At 41.4% G+C, this 18,170-nt stretch overlaps 1 protein-coding gene across 7 annotated transcripts in view; it reads left to right on the top strand.

The window, feature by feature from the left end:
- The window catches only part of PKHD1 (PKHD1 ciliary IPT domain containing fibrocystin/polyductin), a 366,705-nt gene that overhangs the window by 194,786 nt on the left and 153,749 nt on the right, over window positions 1-18,170 (top strand). For all 7 annotated transcript variants that reach the window (XM_067544968.1, XM_067544965.1, XM_067544964.1 and 4 more), the window contains 5 exons: window positions 4,500-4,612; window positions 5,903-6,008; window positions 7,212-7,346; window positions 10,396-10,531; window positions 12,687-12,933. In XM_067544968.1, coding sequence (XP_067401069.1) covers window positions 4,500-4,612; window positions 5,903-6,008; window positions 7,212-7,346; window positions 10,396-10,531; window positions 12,687-12,933 — 737 coding nt within the window. The remainder of the gene's footprint in view (window positions 1-4,499; window positions 4,613-5,902; window positions 6,009-7,211; window positions 7,347-10,395; window positions 10,532-12,686; window positions 12,934-18,170) is intronic.

Raw genomic sequence — 18,170 nt, 5'->3', positions numbered from 1 at the left:
GGTGGGGCTGGGGCTAGTCTTCCAAAAGAGGCAGTTCACATGCTGCCCATGGTGAATACCCTCCGGTCCTGGTGGCTGATTACTGTTTAATTTATCAGTTTGTTCCAAAACCTCCTTTAGTGACATCTCAGTCAGTGTGGAATTCCTCCAATTTGTCATCTAAAAGAATGGCTCAGATGTGGAAGTCGCCCTCACATCCTCTGCAAGGAAGACCGATGCAAATAATTCATTTAGCTTCTCCGCAACGGCCTTGTCTTCCTTGAGTGCTCCTTTAGCATCTGGATCATCCAGTGGCCCCACTGACTGTTTGGCAGACTTCCTGCTTCTGATTTGCTTTATTTATTTATTTTTTTTTTTTTTTTTTGCTGTTAGTTTTTGTGTCTCATGCTAGTTTCTCTTCAAATTCTTTTTTGGCCTGCCTAGTTATACTTGACTTGCATTATGTTCCTTTTTATTTTCCTAAGTAGGATTTGACTTCCAATTTTTAAATTATTCTTTTTTGCTTCTAACTGCCTGTTTTACTCTGCTGTTTAGCCATGATGGCATCATTTTGGTCCTCTTACTTTTTTTTAATTATTATTATTTTGGGCATACAGTTTGATCTTGTTACTGTTCCTTTTTATTTCTGTTTAACTAGTGTCCTCGTTTATGTGTAATTCCCCTTTATAAAGTTAAATGCTACTGTGGTGGTTTTCTTCAGTGTATTCCCCCACACAAGATGTTAAATTTAATTACATTACGGTCACTATTACTAAGCAGTTCAGTTATATTCACCTTTTGGATGAGGTTCTGTGCTCCTCTTAGAAGTAAATGAAGAATTACCTCTCCCCTTGTGGGTTCCAGAACTAGCTGCTCCAGAAAACAGTCATTAATGCTGTCTAGAAATTTTCTGTCTGCATCTTGTCCTGAAGTGACATGTATCCAGTCAATATGGGGATAGTTGAAATCCCCCATTATTATTGGGTTTTCTATTTTCATTGCCAGATATTTAAAGGTATGTAGCCATTACTCTACTCAGCATTGCATTGCCTAATTGACTTAGGAGCCTAAGTCACTTGTGAAAATGTGGCCAGGAGAGCTTACAGCTCTTTGAAACTCAGTAAGACTTAGTTCCCTAAATGCCTGTGCCATTTTTGAAAATGTGACTTAGGAGATCGTTACTTAGGCAAAATGTTACCTGTAAATGCTAATATAGGAAGAATTCCAAAGGATGGTTAAAAAAGCCTTGAGAGAGGATTTCATTTGGGCTTTATTTTTCTAGGATTGTAGGTTGATTTCTATAGAATTCTGCTTTCATCCTTATTGAATCTATAGGGGGAGAAGCGCTGTGAAGGTTGACGCAGACCCAGGTTGATATTGGTTACTTTGTCACTGAAGAGCAAGCCCTGCGTCGTTTGTTTTAATTTTGGCTGCAGCCGAGAAAGGCACTTTGTCTTTCTGTTGGGGCTCTAAGGGGACGGGGACTTTTGTGATGACTTTCTGTTTATATAGAAACCGCGCCTTTCAAGTGCCGAAACTCAGTGTAGGCATGCATTGACCTTTGTGTAAATGGGCACTGTTCTGAATGGCCTCTTTCCAGCATGCTTAGGTGATTAGAAATGTGACAGCTAGCCTCGGGAAACTCATTCTGGGCCTCCCCTTCCCAAGTAAGTTTCTGTAAGGAAAGGCAAGATGGTTCTAAAAGTTGAGAGGCAGAGTGGTCCAATGGATAAAAGACTGGCCTGGGATTCTGGATGCCTGGCTTCTCATCTCACCTCCACCACTTCATTCCTCTGGGACCTCAGGCAAGGTATTTCCCACCCTTTGTCTGTTTAGCTCATCCCTGCTCTGAAGAACTTACAATCTATAACAATGTGCGTGAGGGATGGCTGCCATTTTGGCTGACACACTGGGGACCTCCTGAGCTAAAAGCATAAACTGCTGGAGGTAAAGAGACCCTGGTTCTGTAGGTGGTGGCTGTGACTGACTCACATCCCATGTGGACCAGCACAGAGAGGGATGTGTAGTACATGCTCACCATGGACAGTGCCTAAAACAGTGTCGAAACACTGTCATTATACAAAGTAATAAAAACGATGCTTTCACATGGAGAAGGGCATAGACTGCACAGAACAGAGACTGTAATTCCACTTATCTGCATCTCCCAGACATTCTAGAAGGACATGCCTTCCTATAAGCCTGCTCCTATAGATAGGGTTCCTTTTTATCCCACGGCTACTGTGAGCCACAGCCAGAGAGCAAGTATTGTGTTACAGTATGTGCGACTTCCTCAGCAGTGCTGTTCTTCCATTGAGTCACCTTTGCAGTTTACCCATCTGCAGTGGCCCAAAGTGATTTTAAAAATAAAGCTTCTAATTTCCAGGAATCTTTTCTAACAGCAGTACATGCTTGTCTGCAGTACATGCTTGTCTGCAGGCTAATGATAATTATGTTATTATTGAAGTCAGTGCAAATTCTGCATTTGATCATTATCCACTATTGCTCGCCAAGCAAGAAACTTTCAGAAACCCACTGCAGTGTGAGTGCTCATTGAATAGACCCATTGGGACAACTTGTTGCATTCTGATGGGTTTTGGCAGTGGGGAATAGTGCTGGAAACTCCTTCAATGTTGTGTTATATGGATGGGGAGAAGAGGAAGCAGAGCTTTACAGGACCAGCACTCTTCATCTTAAGGTATTCGTGAAATAGTTACCACATCAGTGTTGTACAGTTAAAAGACACTTAAAACGTTGACTGGTTTTTATTCGAGTGACTTTAGACGCACACCTTCAGGTCTCTGGCATACACAGACAATTAATTTCTCTCTGGAATTTTGATTGCATGGATGTCCATAACACACTGACTTCCACAAAGAATTGATTTCCACACAAAATTCCCTGCTTGCTTAAAACTGCTGCCTTCAAGCCCTTGGCTGCCTGAATAAATGTGCAATTTTCCTTATGAATTTTTCCTTCTGAATCTTCTGTAGAATGCACAATTGGAATTGCAAGTAAAAGATCCTGGAAGAATGTGACTTGACTGCAGAAGCATTTTGTTAAAGGAAAGGGAGCTGTGTTGGGTAGCACGTTCTAAAGTGCGGCAGCTCTGCAGGATGGGAAATAAGGCAGTGCTTTGGACTTTGATATCCTTTTGTTTTTTGACAGATGTCAAAGATCACAACTTCAGGGAACTAACTTGGATGGGTCAGGAGACTGGCAGTGGAATATGGAGCTTTCACCTCCAGGTCACTGATGTGGTTTTGATTTAGGTCATTAGTCATTACCATTTAAAAGCTCACTGATGACCTCTCTGAAGTGAGTTGGAGGGTCCCAGTGGAAAAGTGTCCATATAAAAACACCCTGACAATTGACACTATCTAATGACAGCTAATTTTGGCCACTGCCAACACACAGCAGATTTGAACTCTACAATTCAAATCTTAAAGTTCACTTTATAGTGAACTCCTGGTCCCATTGAAGTCAATGGCAAAACGCCTATTGGGTTCAGTGGGGCAGGATTTCACTGTTGGTGTTGAAAGGCTGCTTATCTCATTGCTTATCCCCCTATGTAATCCACTCCCTATTCCACTTTCTGTAATTCATAAGATCATAATTTTAAGGCCAGAAGGGACCATTATGACATCTAGTCTGACCTCCTGCACAGCACAGACCAGACCAGAGAATCTCACCGAGCAATTTCTACATCAAGACCCGATCTTCCATTATGAGCTGTAACATATCTTTTAGTTTTGATTGAAAGACTTTGGCTGATGGAGAATCCCACTGTGTCCTTAGGTCACTTCTTCCAGTAGTGAATAACCCTCACTGATAAAAAATTGTGCTTTATTTCGAGTTTGAATTTGTTTAGCATCAGCTTCCAACCAATGACATATCACTTGCCTGTAAAACCTTAACTTCACATGTCCTGACTTTTGAGTGCTCAATATTTCAACACAAGTGTTGCAGTAACTTTAGTAGTTTTTTTTTTTTGTTTGTTTTTGCATGGAAATTTTTTTTTCTCTCTCTCTCTCTCAATAAGTATATCTTTTAAAATAGACCACAGTTTAAATAGCCCACTTATTTACAAAATAATGTTCAGTGAACAAGAAATTTTAGCCAACCTGAAGTTTTGCTTATCTGCCTGTTGCGGAAGTTACGGATTAGAATGGAAATCAAGTGGTGCTGCATTATATGCCTGCTTGTCTGCCAAATACTATTGCATGGCTTGAGGGTGGAGGTTTGCATGCCTCTGTTGCACTCAGGGTGGCCTTGGGAGAGAGATGAAGCAGGAGTGAGGATGCTGTAGTCCATACTTGGCAGAATTTACACTGACTTCAATAATAATAATAATAATAATAATAATAATAATAATAATAAATTAATACCTAGCTTTTATAAAGTACTTAAGATGTATGTGAGTTAAAGGTGTAGGAATAGAGGGCTTGGCCCAAAGTGATTTTAAAAACAAAGCTTTTAATTTCCAGGAATCTTTTCTAACAGCAGTACATGCTTGTCTGCAGGCTAATACAGTGTGTGCTGCCGGTTATGGCTATTTCTTTCATCTCTCCCCTGACGGACCATCGCAAATGCCTCTTCTCTCCTTCAGTAAGAACACAGCCCATTCCTGCTCAAGGTATTTTGGGATTCCCTTTGCTTAAAGATTTTTTTTTTCCATAGCATGGGCTATAATTGCAATAGACAATTAGGAAAAGGCTCCATCACTTTATATATAGCTTCAGAGCTTTGCCTTAACCTCTTCTCTGATCTATAATAGGATTTGTCCAGAGAAGAATGAAGTCATCTGATAATGATTCAGTTTGGTTTATCTGGATTATCTGTAAATAGTTTCCATTTCAAGTTTCAAATGGACACATCCTTTTTCACTTCCAGTCATCCTAAACTATTGGATAGTATTCATGTATATTGTTAACAGCTGATGCATTTCACCCTAGAGGTGCTGCATTTCAGTAGCAGATGAAGTGATCTCTGTAGATTTAAGACCCTGAATTAACAAAGTGCTTAATCACCTGCTTAACATCCCCTATTCAGCAAAACACTTAAGCATGTGCTTATGTGCTTAACTTTAAGGACATGCTTAAATATAAGCAGGTGATTAAGTGCTTTCTTGAATAGAACTAGGATTACTGTGCTTATGTGATTAGGTGCTTCACTGATTTGGACTGTAAGTACTTTGAGATCCTACAGGGTACTACAGGTAGATATGCTGTCTACATATAAGATATTGCAGTATAATTATGATTTCTGTAGTAGCAAATATAGGGGATTCTAGAGTGCTGTTAAAAAGCTTTCCTTTAATTGCCTTAAACAAATTACAATCAGAACCCTAAACTAAAACTCACTATACAAATACCCCTGAATTTTCAGGAAGTTTGGACCATGATCTGAACAGAAACCCTCCAATGGTCGAACCAGAATGCTGCATGTAGAAACACCCAAAGTTTGGCACTGTTGAAATCAAAACTCACCCTTATATTGTTGAACCCCACACTGGAAGGGACTTTCTGTCTGGATCTGACTAATTCAGAGGCAATCCAAGTTGGCTAAAGTCTGATAAAAAGATGTTAAGAGTACATAGCTGTCTTATCTCAAGCTGAGCATTAGCCCTGATGTGAATAATTCTAAAGGCACTTGCAAGAGAAATGGCGTGGTTTTAGAGAACTACCTCTGGACAAGGATTGTTAAATATATATAAAAATATCTGAGTACAAAAACTTTATTTCTGAATAAATGCTGTAGTACTAACGCCCTGGTCTCCCTAGGCAGAGAACTAGTGCAGGCGTGGGGGATAAGATACCATGATAAGTATCTTAATTATAATAAGTATTGTAGAAAAGCCTACACATAAATAAATATCCAGAAAGAAAGTTGAGCATTATTTTCCTTCATTTTTCTTCCTAAACAGGTCAGGACTCCTGGTGTATCCAGAATATCAGCCAAAACATGCAGACAGCCTGGGTCCAGTTCTGTTTCAGAGCTTCACAGCCTGGAGAAATCAAGGCGGGGCTCAGGTAGAATTTGTTTCAATTGTATTTTGGTCTTCAGTGTAATCCTCAAAGGTGCAGCTCCTCCTTACCCACTTTGGTCATTTTGTACAGCAAAATAGTCATCATTTTAAAAGCCAGAAGAGACTCCTGTGATCATCTCATCCAACATCCAAGGTAACAAAGGCCAGATTTCACCCACTAATTCCTGCATGAGCCTAAACAACTTGTGGTGGAACTAGACCAGACCTTTTAGAAGGATATCCAAGCTCATTTTTAAAGAGTCTAAATGATTGAAAATCCATCACCATCCCTTGGTTAATTCTTCCAATGGTTAATTACCCTCATTGATAAAAATTTGTATTCATGTCTGCTCTGAATTTTTCTTGCATCAGTTACCAGCCATTGGATATTAGTATGTCTTTGTCTGATGGACTAAAGAGCCCTGTTGTATCTAATGCCATCTTCCCATGTAGGTACTTATAGATTCTGATCAAGTCATCTCTTAACTTCCATAAGTTAAATGGACTGAGCAACTAAAGTCTCTGTACACTGCTGATTTTTTTCAAAATCCTAGAATGGAATATGCTGGTTCTGGAAAAGTTTACTTGTATGAAATAACATAACATTGACCAGTGTTTTCTAATTTTGACCTTTTATCCATCGTGCTGACTCCAATACCCAGGTTGCCATATCACCCAATTTATCATTTTTTGTACCTTATTGCCCCACCGCATCAAAATAATGAGATTTATTCTGTGTTCCCTGAATGTGATACTCTCTTCCCATAATCATGTGATTATCTTCCCATAATCTATTTTCCCATAATCTCATGTGATTGTAAAACAATACCTTGATTATGTTCAAGGAGTGCATCTGTATGATGACACACCTTTTTTCCTTTGTCTTCTTTAGCTATTGCTCTCTTCAGTAACTACAAAAATAGTATTTACAGCATTTTCAGCCATGAGTATTCCTAACTATTTACTCTCATTTTGCCAGTGCAGTGTTTGTATCAACATGGAAATAAATTGTAAGAGTTAAAAGGTTTTTTTTTTTTTTTTGAATCCTTGCAATCAAGAGTAAAGAATTAAGGGAGAAATTTTCAAAGATAAATTAGATGCTCAACTCCTATTTGTGCCTTTGAACATCTCCCCCTTCTGCTAGATAATGGTGAAAGGATAATAATGAACAAGAGAACTTTTCTTAATTTATTATGATTTTAAACAGATTTTTAGCAGCAGCAACATTGAACTCCGAAATTTCCAGATCTACACCTGCAAAGATTTTGGAATTGACATTGTAGAAAGTCTTGGAAACACCTCTATTGCTAACAGCTTATTACTTGGACACCTTGGTCAAAAGGTAAGAACTCCAATAGCTGTTTTCATTTTAGTTCTTCAACCCAGGTTATTGTAAAAAGGTCCTTCTTACAGACTAGTGTCAGAACCAATACAAAGGAATATAAAAAACAGATTTTTCAGAAGAGATGTAGCTGTTTTCTCAGTGCTAGCTTCACTTAAGCTCTGTGCTTTGAGAAATCTCCATATTATGAATAATAAGGACCTTGGTTTCTTCCTTTTCATCTGAAAGTCTGCACTCCAGCAGGACAAAGCCCCTTGACACTATGCGAGGGCATTGATTCTGTATTAAATCAGAGGGAAGTGTGCTACCAACATTACCCTTCCAAGTCAGTGGTTCCATAACATTTACCTGTCTCTATTTTAAGATAGCAGTAGAAGGAAGTATAATAATAACATAGAAACTGGACATAATATTATTTTTTACATACCAGGTTCTACTGGTTTTACTGTATATCAATCTACCAGCTCTGTCCAGACACAAAAACTAAAACTGAACAGGAACCAGAATTTCCATTCTGTGGGAAATTCCAATTTGAAATGAAAAGCTGAAATTTTGAAATTTCACACAGAAAAAAAATTCAGAAGAGTGTAGATTTGAGACCATCAAAACATTTCATTTGACATTTGTTTAAATTCTTAAACATATATTGTATACACATATTAAATATTATATAGAAATTAATATTAGAATAGAGTATAACAGTCTAAACAGAAAGAATTGAAATGACACCGTTGAAATGAAACATTTAAACACTATAAAAATGACATATTTTGACACTGCTGAAGTGAAATATTTTTATTTTTTTCCATAGAAAAATGTTGTCAACATTGACCTGTTCCCATGAAAGATATAGATTTAAACTAAACTTAGAATTTTGATGGTAAACTGTTCTGTTGAAAATATTTTGACCAGCTCTAGCAATCATCAGTTTGACCTTTTACAAAAATGGCTAGCCAGCATATAATCAGGTGTCCCTGAGAAGTTTAGGCTAGTGGCCTGAGTCCAAGTCTGGGAGCTGGGTACACAGGTCCAGTCCTGGGTCTGACACTGATTCCCCTGTGTCTTTTGGATAACATTTTTAACCTTCCTGTCTTGATTCTTCCATCTGTAAATCAGTGCTTCATAACAGGGCTTTGAGAATTAAGTCATTTTTGAAGATCAAAAATATGATCAAGTGCTAATTGTTGTTATTTATGACAATAAATTTAATCTTCTCTCACTATGTGCTCGTGCAGCACCTTGCACAATAAGGCCCCAATCCTGGCTGAGCTTCTGAATGCTACTGGAATGCAAACAGATTAATTAATAATAGAATTTTAGCAACAGCTGCCCGCAGCTTCCTTTTTAATATTTGTCTGCTCTGGTTTCTAATGTAGCTCATTGAATTGCTTGGGGTCCATTGCCAATCTGATTGGCTGATAGATTTTTTTTTAAAGGCTAATTTATAAGCCTGGGGAAGACAATATTTTAATGTAGTGGATTGATCCATAAGGAGTACAGAGCTCAAATAAAGCCATGGCCCCAAACAATTAATCTTCCAGTGTTCTAGCCGCACAGTGAATTTCTCTCAGACTTGAAGGGGTTGGTCTCTTTGTTTTTGTTGTTACAGGATCCATGGGAGAACTCCAGTGCTTTACTTGTTAAGAGATTTAGAGGCGCTCAGCTGTGCATTGTTCCTCACAACACCCCAAGGGTGTGATTATCTTTGATTATCTCATGATAAGAGTCTCCTTGTCATAATTTACATCTTAATTTATGTAATTCTCCCTTTAATAATGATGTCTCTTTAACATCAATTAAAACTTTGTGACATTAATTTAACAGGAACACTGGATATTCCGCTCTGCCAAACCTTCTGGTTCTTAAAAGATGCCTTACAAATGGGTTGTTATTTTTGGAAATTTTAGGAGAATTGAAATAAGGTCCTGGGTCCTTTTGTGCTGCGGTATCTGGGCTTAAGCAGAAGCCCAATTAAGTCAATAGAAAGACTCCCATTAACTTCAGTGGATTTTGGATCAGGCCCTTCGCTTCTTTCAGCAAGTGAACCAAATGCATATGCATTGCCATATAAAAGAAAGCGTTTAAAGACCGATTGTCTGAGGCAGGTGATGCATATTTGGAGAGGAAGAAAGTGAAGCCGTCTTCTAAAATTATTTGAAGGGTGAAAACTTTAAGGAAGGCAGCAGATTGTGCAGTGTGAAGCAAAGAGATGTAATTGGGGCAATGGGAGGGAAATTAATAAAGGAAAATGCAGGTAGGAAAAAAAACTGAGTGAAATCTGTCTGGTCTGTGGAATCCCATGTTGCGGCATTAGTCAATACTGACTTGGAATCAGATTCTTCACCTAGAGAATCTCCAACTTCCCTCCTTGGGGAGGAACCAAGAAAAATGGGGCACCTATGTCTTTTAAAGGGACAATACCATCTTTAATTTTATTAAGCCAGCTAATTTTAAAAAATCCTGTTGCTGATAGCGTACCTTTTAAATTGTATTTTGGGATTCATGTGTGGAAAGTTTCTTGATACAATGTTTCTGTAGGGCTTGGTTGTGCTTTCCTGCTGATGAGGGTCTTTCCAGGATAGTGAGTGGGCCCAAAACCAACATCATCAAATGGGCTCATGCCAGCTTCTTCTCTACTCCCCCATCATCTCAGCTTTGGGATAGATTGGTGGATGGGTCCAGCCACCCCCATGTCTCCTTGCACTATGTCCTAGAAGAGTTACTGTCATCTATCCATTTTCTCTTTTTCCTCCTGGTTTTTGCCTCTTTGCCTGTGTTTTTTGTTTGTTTTTTCCCCCTTATCTTTTCTTCTTACTCCATATTTACTTGCTTTCTGATTTTCCATCCTTTGTGTGCTTTCAAGTTTTGCGGTGAATATTTGGACAGCCATGACCAGATCTTCAGAGGATGCAAATTGGTCCCAATTTTGTGGACCTCAAAGGTACTACATAAATTTGCAGCAGCTGAAGATCTGGACCCTTGGCGTATTTCACTCTGGAGACCCAAATGCTGACATATACGGCTGAGCTCTTTGTTTTTTGACTTGCAGGGCAGTAACTGTATGTCAGCTGGGCTAAAAACTCCCAAAAGGCAAGAGCTGTTTATTTCCAATACAACTTTCATGAACTTTGATATCAGCACTTGCAGTGCAATCAGCACCTGTTCTGGCTGCTACCAAGGCCAGGGTAAGTTAAATTTACACTGATGCTCTGACATAGCAGAGTCTGAGAACTCCCTGAGTTCTGTAAATGTTGTGTTGCACTTGTGGCTTTGTTTCCTTCACAGAGATGCACTACTAGAATTTGCAGCAGGTATCCCAGAGGAAGGATGATCCAATGACTAGGGCCCTACCTAGGGTACAGTTCCTTGCTTTTCCATACACTTCCTGTATGACTTTGGACAAGTTACCTAGTTTCTCCAAACCTCAGTTTCCCATCTATAAAATGGGATAATAGCAGTTCCCTGCCTCAGAGTGGTGTTGGGAGGATGGACACATTAAAGGTTTTGAGCTGCTCGGATGCTATGGGAAGGAGGGCCATAGAAGAACCTAATGTATATGTCCTGCAAATCAACGTGCATCTTATGTGGCTTTGCTACAGGGGGCCGGCTCCAGATCATAATTTTGGGTGGGAGCATGATAACTCCGCTCTTTGTTCATTAGGGTACTTTTGAAAGTAGTGCTCCGTGTTCTGATGTCGCTGCTGGGCTCAAGCGTAGGTGTCTCCTTAAAGCCTTTCCGCTGCTTTGCCAGCCCCTCGTTGCAGTGTGCTCATCAATATCAGGAGCACTGAGTGCAGATGCCCCACGTGGATTCTCCACTTGGAAGAGCCAGGCTGTTAAACTGACAGCCATGAATGCTGCATAGATTTGAGATGTAGTTTGTTTGTTTGTTTGTTTTTTTCCCCCCAACTATGATTTAATTTTCCTATTTCTCTGAGTTTGGGACAATTATTGAAAATTGCCATTGGGACTTAGGGATGGGTATTAGTACATTTATGTGTTAATATTCATTTTTTCTGGGGCGGAGGGTAATACTTCAACATGGCACTATATTCTGTAATCACTAAAGCACATCCTCACATACCTCAGGCCGCCCTTAGCCCTACTTGAATTTGCCTGAGATAATGTATGTAAACTAAGAATTCTTTGCGCTCTCAAGAGCTACCCAAGCGCTCTTTGAAGAAGGTTCCAACTGCAATTACCTGTTAAAAGTGTGTGTGTAACTATATAAAAATGTACACTGTCCTACAACAATGGCGAAAAATCTGCCCCAAATAAACTTTTCAGCTGTGCAATAGGAAGGTGAAATATTAACAAAAAACGACTAGTGAACAAAAGTGCTGTTTGGTTTGCTATGGGCCAGGGGTTGGGAGGAAGGGGTGTTCCCCGAAGGGAGGTTCTTCGTTGCAACCAGTAAGGTCTCCTGAGAAGAAAAGAAGTATGAGGCAGACGAGGGCTGTGATGATGAGAGTGATCCATTGGATTCCTCATTGAGAACAAATTCAAGTTCTTATCTTCAAGGCTATATAGGGGACTGGCCTAAGCTACGTGAAATACTTGCCTCCGTCTACATGATTATGGATTTCCATCACAGCTATGGAATAAGGCACTTTCCAGGCATTCAGACAACTGCTGGCTATTTGTGGAAATGCACGTTTCCTGAATTTCAGTCCCAATGAATACACCTCTACATTTCTGGAGCGGGAGATTATTATTTGTATTGCAGAAGGGCCTTGGGATCCCATGCAAGATCAGGGACCCAATGAGCTAGATGCTGTACCTACTCACAGTATGAAACAATGCCTGCCCCGAGGAGCTTACAATGTAAATTCATAAGGCAGAAAGATTTTTATTATCCCTGCTTTATTGAGCAGGAATTGTAGCACTGAGACACAAAGCAACATGCCCAAAGACACACAAGAGTCTCTCACAGTGCCAGGAGCTGAACGTAGCTCTGCTGAGTCTGCATCTAGTGCTCAAACCTGTCAGAGGTAGGATATTGGGCTACACGGATCTTGGGTATATACAGTATGTCAGTTCCTATGACCATCCTTTCTCTCTGTTTATGATTCTTCTATTTAAAATGTTTCATTATCCAATCAGTAGGTAGAACCAATAACATGTGATTAACCACGCAACAGACCTAGATTATGGTGGCCTGCAGGCTCCCCTTTCTGTCCCAAGCAGCCATTTCTCTGACAGGAAGCTGACTTAAGGTTAACCCCTTTTTTCAAATGCGGGGAGGGGGACGGTGAGAGGGCAGGCAGGTAAGTAGTGCCAATGCACCCTGTCAGACAAAGGTGTGACTTTGCATTTCTGAACTGTTGCTTGTTTCCCCAGGTGGATTTACAGTGAAAGCGGAACAGCTGGCATTCCTGAATTCACCCAACCAGGTGTCATTCCCATTTCCTCATTCTGCCATCCTCAAAGATCTGGATGGCTCCATCACCGGACAGGAGGGAAGTCACCTCCTTGCTTCTATGGACACGCTCGCAGCTTCCTGTGTGGCCAGTGCTAACTTCAGTCATGCCATCAGGGGCAGTGTTTGTGGAAAGGATGTCATTTTTCACCGTATGTCTATTGGTTTGTAAGTATCAAGATCAGGTATGATCTGGGCTTTTACACTCCATATGGAGAAGAGGTATCAGGTTTGGGCACAATTCTGGGACTGAGGCAGGCTGAGTTTAATCCCAGCTCTGACACGGCTCTCTCTATGGTCCTAGGCAAATCACTTACTCTCGTTACCTTGGTTTCTATATCTATAAAAGCTGCGCTTGTCCAAGGGCAAAATTGGACCTTAAAGCCCTGAGTCTCATTTATTCTGCAGTCCCTGCATGCAATTCTGGCAGTACAAAGGGGCCTTAAAGTGGATGTAATTGTAATTTATGCCAATTGTAAATGAGAATCAATCCTCTGTGTATCTCAAGATGGGCACTGAAACTGGGGTAACCAAAACTAGTGGACACTTTTGACTTAAATGACTCGCCCAAGCTTACAGAGTGTATGGTAGAGCTGGGAATTGAACCCATATTTCTGGCCTCTTCAAACACAAGATATTTTCAGACAATTAAGAGGTAATGGAGGATTAAAGAAAAAACGTTTGAATTAAATTAGATTCAAAACAAGTTCATGAAAATGTTCTTCCCCCGCCCCCCCCCCCCCCACCAGTGTGGATTGTACTTAAGGGAATGGCTGGTGACCCATTACTTGCAAACTCACTTTGGTTTAATTCATTTTCCTTATTAATTTAATGAACATTCAGATTCATATAATACATTTACTATTAATCTTGGAGCCAGCAGTTCACGGTCACAGGCTGAGCCACCACTGAATCAGGAGCCATGCTGTTTCTGCCGTGTAATAAGTCTGTTTACTTATTTAATTGACAAAAAAAATTCTGTTTCAGTTGTGTCTTTCTTACTGACACTGTTAAGATTTAGGTAGGCCTTCATATCCCTACTTCATAGAAACTAGGATTGGAAGGTGCCTCCTGTGTCATCAAATCCAGCCCCCTGCTATGGCAGGCAACCCTCTTGCATGAACTTTCCTTTTCTTGCCATGAGGTGCTAAAGCATCTTGCGTGGGGATTCCATCAGACCTCACTGGCTAAACGGGGCTAAGCTAGGTCAGTACTTGGACTGGTAAGCAAGAGTCTCCTTACTCAGCAACAATGTCCAGCTAAGCACACAGCAGCTGCATTGAGAACAGAATCGAGTTCAGGTTTGTTGTTCTTATCTTCAGAGCTATTTCTGGGACTGGTCTAAGCTCCCTGAGGGTCTTGCTTCATTCTACACGATTATGAATTCCCACCACGGCTAGAGAATAAGCTGCTGGGGTAAAGGATATGTCATTCTCAAGGCTGAGCCTTTGTGTTTGGGGGCAACAGAGCTTTCTTGGTAATTCACCCGTGGCTTGAAGAGCTTAGAGTTCCTATGATTCCCACTGCCTTCAGACAGAAATGTAAAACCCATTTCTATGACCTGGACACCAGAGACAAACCCAAGACAAAAGCCTACTGACTTTGGGGTGCAGAGAAAGATACAGAATTCAATGAATGTGCTAACTCTTCCAGTTTGTCTACCTTGGCGCTGCAGGTGTAATTTCCAGCTCAGGCGGATGTCCCTGCACTACCTCTGATCGAGCGAGAATGCTAAACACAGCAGTGTAGTGAGACAGACTAGCTGCCCCAAGTCTGATCCCATCTGAAACCCTAGGTACATATTTGGGCACCTAGCCTGTCCCTCGACTCGCACAGCCACAGCTATACTTCTGTTCTTAGCGTGCTAGCGTGGGTATGTCTACCCAAACTGGAAATTACACCTTCAGACCCAATGCAGACTTACCCTGAGAGCTTGTAAAGCACTCAGATACGACAATGATGAATGTAGGATAAGGATGGATAAATAGTCGAGGTAGATAAGAGATCTGAGTGTTGCTTGTTGTTAATTTAGCAGCTGGCACTCTATCCTTTGAATCAATACAATACTAATTCCCCAGCACATGTCCTCTTTCAGGTGAGATGTACAGCCCAAGTACTCACCACTCATCACTAGAAATTCCATGGCATTTTTCACATGAGTAGCAGAACTAACCCCAGCGTCCCTGGGGAATTACATTCTACTTCTCTAAATTACCTCTATGATTTCAGTTGGCTATATTGTTTTTCCTGGGCCAAATCCTTACACCAGTTCAGGAAATGATCCCTGCTGACTGCAATGTGGTTACAACAGAGGAATCTGAGCCAGGAGACCTGGGTTTTATACTGACCACTGCCATTAACATTGGGCAAACCACCCGCTTTCTGTGCTACAATCACTACACTGTGCACAGTGTGCATTGTGCATTGTAGCACGAGTAGTCATAGCCATGCTAGCTTTAATCTAGCTAGCAAGGGTCTCTACAGTAGTGAAGACGTGGCAGCACAGACTTCAGCGAGGACTAGCAACCCAACTACATATCTGAGGTCTCCGGCGGGCTTGTACGGGGACGGTTAGCCTGTACTAAGACTCTTGCTGCTACATGGTCACTACTATTGTTACCCACACTGGCGCTATTAAAACTATCACGGTATGCTTATGCACAGTATAATCACATCTTCATTTGATGGGGAGATGTACTCAAAATGCAAATAAGAAACAGGCCCAATATTTCGTAACCCCAGTCACATGACCTAAGGTGAATAGAGGTCATGTGATTAAAAAATATAAAATTAAAAAAAAATACCCATTGTCATTTAGTCCTGCCTCCAGTTTGCTCGAGAGCAGAGGCTCTCAAACTTATTGGATCACGCCCCCCCTTCTGTGGGTCTGTCATAGTTTATGCCCCCCCCACACCACAAAAGTACAGGTATCAATTTAAAAAATCAATTTGCAACTCTCAATACATATTAAAAACCCCAAGGCATTGATTCAAACAGAGTCACTGAAGTATATAGTCATGTAAATGGTAAGGGAGATACTGCTAACCGGCATCACACTGGTGTTACTAGTGTGATGGGTGCGCCTGTTTTTGGAGCAGAGCAATTCCACAAATTGCATGAATGAGCCAACGATCCATTGTAATAAGATCAAAAGCAAAACTGCGGTCGGTGCTTACAATGAAATGTGCACACCGCGTCGTGGCAAATGGATGAACATAGAGAGGGCAATGATGCTGTATAATGCTATGCAAGCTGGACAGAAATCCCTCAAAATGCACAGCACCATCTGGAGTCAAATGCCCAGCGCCCTCCGAGGACCTGAAGGAATCAGCTTTACTACTTATTCATTGCTGTGGGTAAAATGTGCACAGTAAGGATTTTTTTCCCCTAAAGCTTCTCGCCCCCTCCTGAATACATTTTGTGCCCTCCCAGCCTCCCCCCCCCCAGTTTGAGAACCTCTGCTCTATAGAGAGGAAAATATATTGCGCTGGTGATTAATAGAGTAAACTCCTGTTTGGGCCCCTGTACACTGTATCAGTGGCGTGAAGCCGTAGGGCATGTGCTGGAGGTGTGATCTCTAGATTGGGCAGACATACAGATGCTAGCTCCAACTGTGCTAGCATGCTAAAAATAGCCGTCTAGCTGCAGCCGCAGCAGCCTATGTAGGTACCTAGGTTTCAGACAGGAATCTTGAGATGGCTAGGCCATCCCGCTGCCTATGCACTGCTATTTTAGAGTGCTAGCCCGATTTAAACTAGCGTGGGTACATCTACCTGAGCTGGGGATTTACACCTCCACCTCCAGTGTAGACGTACCCGTCGTGTAAATGACAATCAGGCTCAAAATGTTCAGTTTCCTACCAGAACTGCTGTGTGTCAGACCCTTACTGCAGTGTTCAGGTAGAGCCAGATTGATCACTTCAGCTTTGATGGGCGCATAGCTCTGATGTGCTATTCCAGTTCACTTCTTGTTGCTACGGCTGCCGGTCTGAGCTGGGCAGCGTTGCTACATTTGAGTAACTGGCAGCTAACGCTAGCCAGCGGAGAAACGTTGCTTAGCCAAACATTACCACTAGTGCTGGTAGAGGGAGGGGACATTGGAATTGCTCTCTCTTAAGAAAAGTGTTTTAACACATGAAAAAATCACTCCCGCTTTTTGATTCCTCCCTACCCCCCCGATGCCTCCCATCATTTCAGTTTCCGTTTAGTGTACAGATCTGTACCATTTTCCTTTGTTGCTGTTGCACGTTGGCTGCACACTAGCGGCAGTGCTGAAGAGCGCTGTCAGACAGATGGAAATAATTCAGAGCCTTCAAATTATTCATGTTTTAGAAGGAGGGAAAACATTTCCAAAGAGGGGGAAAAAGTTGCTGTATAATTGTGTGTTCTGCAGAACGGGGGGACGTTTTCTGTATGCTTGCAGCTACATAGAAACTTCCCATGCAAATACTATTTCTACTCACTTCCCACTTAACCAAAAGTCTATAGTCAGTGGGATTAGGAAGTGGTGTGATTTAGTGGATCAGGCACTGAATGGGGAGTAAGGAGACCTGTGTCCTATTCTTGGCTCTGCTGTGTAAGCTTGGACAAGTTACTTCGCCTCCAACTCTTTGTTTGCCTTGTCTATTTGTACTGCAAGCTCATTGGAGCGGGGGCTAGCTCTTATTCTACGTACATATAACGCCTAGCTCAGTGATACCCCCTGGTCTTGGTTTTGGCCTCTGGGCACCCTCAAAATATAAATGCTAATAATGCATAAAAAGTGGTGGCTCCCTCTTGCTCCTTCCAGTTCACTGTGCCAATGGGTCTTTGGGAATGAGCAGAACTAGGAATTAACCAGAACCTGAGATCCAGCACTTATGAACTTTGGGAAAGTTTGAATCTGGCATTCAACGCTGCCCTTCACTGCAGGAGGAGGACTTAATAGTTTTAGGCTAGTCACAGCAATGGCCTTTGGCACTTTTCAACCTTCCTTTCCTTTCAGGCTAGCTTCCCTCCTCTTTCCATTCATCTACAAGAGCAGGGAGTCAGCTGATGCCAAAGATACTTGGCAGCGCTAATTCCCAAGGCCAGTTGCTAGCCTGTCCTCCAGAGGAATGATTTCTGAACTAAGTAACCCTCTTCCATGGAGATCAAGAGCATCTTTTCTATGCTCCTTCCAGCTCTCACTCTCCTATATGTGTGCCTGCAGCCAAATCACCAGCATGTTAAGTTGAAAGATCCTCAGCCCATAGCCAGGAACATCAGCTCACATAGTGTGTATTCAAATAGAGTATAATTCAAAGAAGCTTCATTCACAGGACAGTGCTCTACCAATGGGCTTGTTAGGGAAATGTGGCGGGAAGTAGATACGGGGCTACTGAGAATGAAAAATTAAAATAAATATTTACAGCCTGACCAGAGGTA

Source organism: Emydura macquarii, unplaced genomic scaffold (genome assembly GCF_026122565.2).
Source record: "Emydura macquarii macquarii isolate MOO-44397 ecotype Brisbane River unplaced genomic scaffold, CSIRO-AGI_Emac_v2 contig_1041, whole genome shotgun sequence".
NCBI classification, from domain to species: Eukaryota; Metazoa; Chordata; order Testudines; family Chelidae; genus Emydura; species Emydura macquarii.
Note: the sequence above shows the minus strand (reverse complement) of the source record. Positions and strands in the feature narration are given on the sequence as shown.